Source organism: Nicotiana tabacum, chromosome 3, assembly GCF_000715075.1.
Source record: "Nicotiana tabacum cultivar K326 chromosome 3, ASM71507v2, whole genome shotgun sequence".
Classification (NCBI taxonomy): Eukaryota; Viridiplantae; Streptophyta; class Magnoliopsida; order Solanales; family Solanaceae; genus Nicotiana; species Nicotiana tabacum.
The window spans coordinates 50,598,982-50,603,263 of record NC_134082.1 but is presented as its reverse complement, the minus strand read 5'-3'; the positions used below and the strand labels follow the sequence as shown (position 1 = coordinate 50,603,263).

Below are 4,282 nucleotides of genomic sequence, written 5' to 3'. Positions count from 1 at the left end.
TTTATCACTCTTTCATCACCATATGAATAATGTAAATGTGCGCGGCATCACTCTTCGTGATTTATCACTCTTCCTCACCCAAGCAACAATCACAAAGCAATTTGGGCAAGGGAAAATCAAAAATATCACAATAAAACTCCGGCAAGGAAAACAATATCATGAATAATAACGTCCCGACAAGGGGGAGAATATCAAAGCAACAACATCCCGACAAGGGAGATAATATCATCAACCTCTTCTCTTTTTCACATTTACTTCATAACTCGATTCACAATTTGAGTCAATGCTCTATAATGTTCAACAATTCAATTCTCAACTTGAGCCAATGCTCTATAATGTTCAACAATTCTATTCTCAACTAGAGCCAATGCTCTACAATGATCAACAATTCAATTCTCAACTTGAGCCAATGCTCTACAATGTTCAACAATTGAATTCTCAACTTGAGCCAATGCTCTATAATGTTCGACAATTCTATTCTTAACTAGAGCCAATTCTCTACAATGTTCAATAATTCAATTCTCAACTTGAGCCAATGCTCTACAATATTCAACAATTCAATTCTCAACTTGAGCCAACGCTCTACCATATTCAATTAACAATAATACTTCCACAAGTCATATTTCTCAATAGAAATTATCATATAGAGCATATACAATACGAAACGGAGTCAGATTAATCAAAGTATAAGACTCACGGCATGCTTGACACCAACGTATAGATACTCGTCACCATGCCTATATGTCGTATTCAACAAATAACACATAATAAATAGGACACAACTCCTAATCCCTCAAGCTAAGGTTAGACCAAACACTTATCTCGTTTTGCAACCAATTCGAAATTCCAACAAGCCTTTGCCTCGCGAATTTGTCTGAAGCTTCAAATCTATCCACAAACAATTCAACATACTCAATACGAATCGTAAGAATTAATTCCATATGAAATTACTAATATTCCAGATTAAAATCCAAAATTTAGCTCAAAAATTGCCTGTGGGGCCCACATCTCGTAATCCGGCGAAACTCATAAAATCTGATAACCCATTCCGATATGAGTTCAACCATATAAAAATTATCGAATTCTGATATCAAATGGACCTTCAAATCCTAAATTTTCATTTTTGGAATGTTTTACAAAAACTTCAATTTCTTTCATCCAAATCCGAAATAAACGATGAATATTGATATAGATTCATGAAATGTAATCACTTCCGGATATAGAACACTTACCCAAGTCGAAATCGTGAAAAACCCCTTTGGAATCGCCCAAATCCGAGCTTGAATGACCAAAAATGGAAGAATTTCGGACCCCCCTTCGGTTTTTCACTGCCTAGAGGTATTTTAGGGATTTTACGAGCGCGGTTGTGCATCTGGACGCACTCCGGTCGCGCTCACAGGCAGAAACATTTCGAATATGCGCGGTCGCGCATCTGGCCGCGCACCTGGGCGCACATATGACATAGGTCCAGTAAAATAGTCATAACTTTCTATATACACATCTAAATGACGAACGGTTTGATTCTCTGGATGCTAGACTCAAAGAGCTTTAAATTTATAGGTTGTTAATCACACAACTCGTTATATCGACGTAGATATGCTCTTCCAAAGTGAGGTCTTGTGCGTACTCATTTGCAAATTTTGTATATTATGTAATTTTCCAACTTGTCTTAGACTTAGAACTTTCCTTAGACCCCATATATCTTATAGTACACCTTGTACACTTGCTATCATATCCAATTGATATTCATAATGGTAATAGACCTATTCCACATATAAAATAATATAATTAGAACACGTCAACTTTTCTTATTTCGCCAAAATGCGCCGAATTATCATGTGGACTTCCAAATCCAAATTCGGACGCACGTCTAAGTCCGAAATCACCATACGAAGCTATTGACATCATTAACATTCCATTTCGGGGTCATTTACTCAAAAGTCAACTCTCCGGTCAACTATTTCCATTTGAGCTTCAAAAAAATAAGATTTTGTTTTTTTTCTTTAAATTTAACTCCGAATCTTACAAAAACCAAACTCTACCATACATGCGGTTCAAGATGCATATTACGAAGCTTCTCAAGGTCTTAAGCCGCTGAACAAAAATGCAACTTCTTAGAACGAAAATTCGGGTCATTACATCTAATCTCCAGTATATTATGTTGGAACTTTCCGTGTGTCGGAGTTCCAACGTAATATGTTGGAAGTGCATATACAAGTGCTCCAATCTCCAGTATATTATGCTGGAACTTTCCATGTTGCAGCAAAATAGTAACTATTTTTTAATGACTTTGTAAACATTGGCTATTTTTCAATTCCCAGTCCGAAAACTGGCTAGCCGATGCTATTTTGACTTCTAAATAAGTTGTTAATGGAGATAAGGGAAATTCATTAATAACCCATAAGTATCCATCACTATTGCAAAGCTATTGCAAAAATAATCCAAGCCCATGAGGGAACTATATCTATATCAATATCTATATCTATAAATAGATATAAATATAGATTAGTAAAGAAACTTCTATAGAGAGGATGGGTAGAAGGAGCTTTAAAACTCAATAGCGGGTGCATGTTAGTCAAGGCTTGCTAACGTACGCTACTACCTATGGCTCCACGGAATAAGCAAAATTCGGCGACGTTAATTCCTTCCACAACACATGAAGAACCTAATAGACTAATTACACCAGCAAACGGAGTCCCCCAGGACTTAGGTCCAAGGCAATTTGGTTAATGATTAACATGAATGGGTAGTGTATCTAGGCCACAATTTGTTCATTGCTTAGTTAAAGATACGGGGTCTCTATTTGCTAGTCAGATAATGTTCGTTTATTTTTGAACACAATAAATGAAAGGAAGGACCTCTGACATGGCTCTCAGCACTGAATTATAACATGATTGATCCCTGGATTGTGTTAGGGGACTTCAATACTATACTCTCAGTAAATGACAGGCAGAATGGTGTTCCAGTACACCCAGCTGAAGTCAAGGATTTTCAAGAATGCATTGAAGATATTGTCCTTGGGCAACTTAAAAGAACAGGTTGTCAATTCTCATGGAGTAACAAGAGAGATGTGTAGATCAGAATACACTGCCTCATCGATTAGGCATTTGGGAATGCTAATTGGTTTGATAGCTATGGCCATCTGGAAACAGTCTATCACAACCCAGGGTGCTCAGATCACACTCCAATCATAGTTAGCACTAGAAGAGTCAAGCAAGTACTTCCAAGACCATTCAAATTACTCAATGTCCTTCTTCAAGAACAGACTTTCAAGGAAGTAATCCCGTCTACATGTCAACATAAAGTTCCTGGATACACTATGTATGGGGTATGTAAAAAGCCCAAGCTTATTAAGCTTAACACAAAACATCTTCATAAAGAAGTAACCAGCATAGAGAAAAGAGTAGAGGCCATTCGAGAAAAGCTACATGTCACTCAGCAGCTGTTGAAATCAGACCTCTACAACTCCAACTTGATACAAGAGGAGAGAGAACTGATACTGGAATTAGAAAAATGGTCCAACATACATGAGGATATACTGAGGCAGAAGTCTAGGGTTGTACGGTTAGCAAAAGGGGACTTGAACACCAGATATTTCCATGCACAACTGAAGACTAGACAAGCAAGGAATCATATCTCATCAATATGTAATGATCGGGGAATAATGTTAACTGATCCTGCACAAGTTCAACAAAAGTTCATTAAATTCTTCCAAAAGCTATTGGGAATTATGGCCAGTGAAATGCCATGCCTAAATAGTACCATAGCAAAGGATAGATAATGCCTCAATAAGGAGGATCAACAAGGTATGATCAAGCCAGTGATGAAAGAGGAAATACTTCAGGCTCTGAATGATTTACCAGCTAACAAAGCCTCCCCGTGGGGGGGGGGGCATGGATTCCCTGTTGAATTCTTCAAAGAAAATTGGGACATACTGGGAGAAGATGTTAGTAAGACTATATTGCAATTCTTTGAGACTGGTAAAATTCTCAAAGAGATTAATTGGAAAACCATTACCTTGGTGCCAAAAGTTCCAAACCCCACCTATGTCAAGGAATTTAGGCCTATTGCATACTGCACAATATTGTATAAACTGATAACCAAGGTGATCACTGCCAAACTTAAACTAGTGGTGGATAAAATTGTGGGGCCATCGCAATCAACTTTTATTACAGGAAGGAATATCTTGTATAATGTCATTGTAACCCATGAATTAGTGAAATGTTATAATAGGAAAGGAGTGTCCCCCCAGGTGTCTAGTAAAAATAGACATCAGGAAAAC

General features: G+C 37.4%; 1 protein-coding gene across 1 annotated transcript; it reads left to right on the top strand.

The window, feature by feature from the left end:
• The first annotated feature begins 2,890 nt into the window (after positions 1 to 2,890).
• On the top strand, positions 2,891 to 3,781 carry LOC142176274 (uncharacterized). The gene is made up of 2 exons (XM_075243408.1): positions 2,891 to 3,038; positions 3,153 to 3,781. The coding sequence occupies exons 1-2, from the start codon at positions 2,891 to 2,893 to the stop codon at positions 3,779 to 3,781; spliced, it is 777 nt and encodes a 258-aa protein (XP_075099509.1).
• Positions 3,782 to 4,282: the final 501 nt, after the last annotated feature.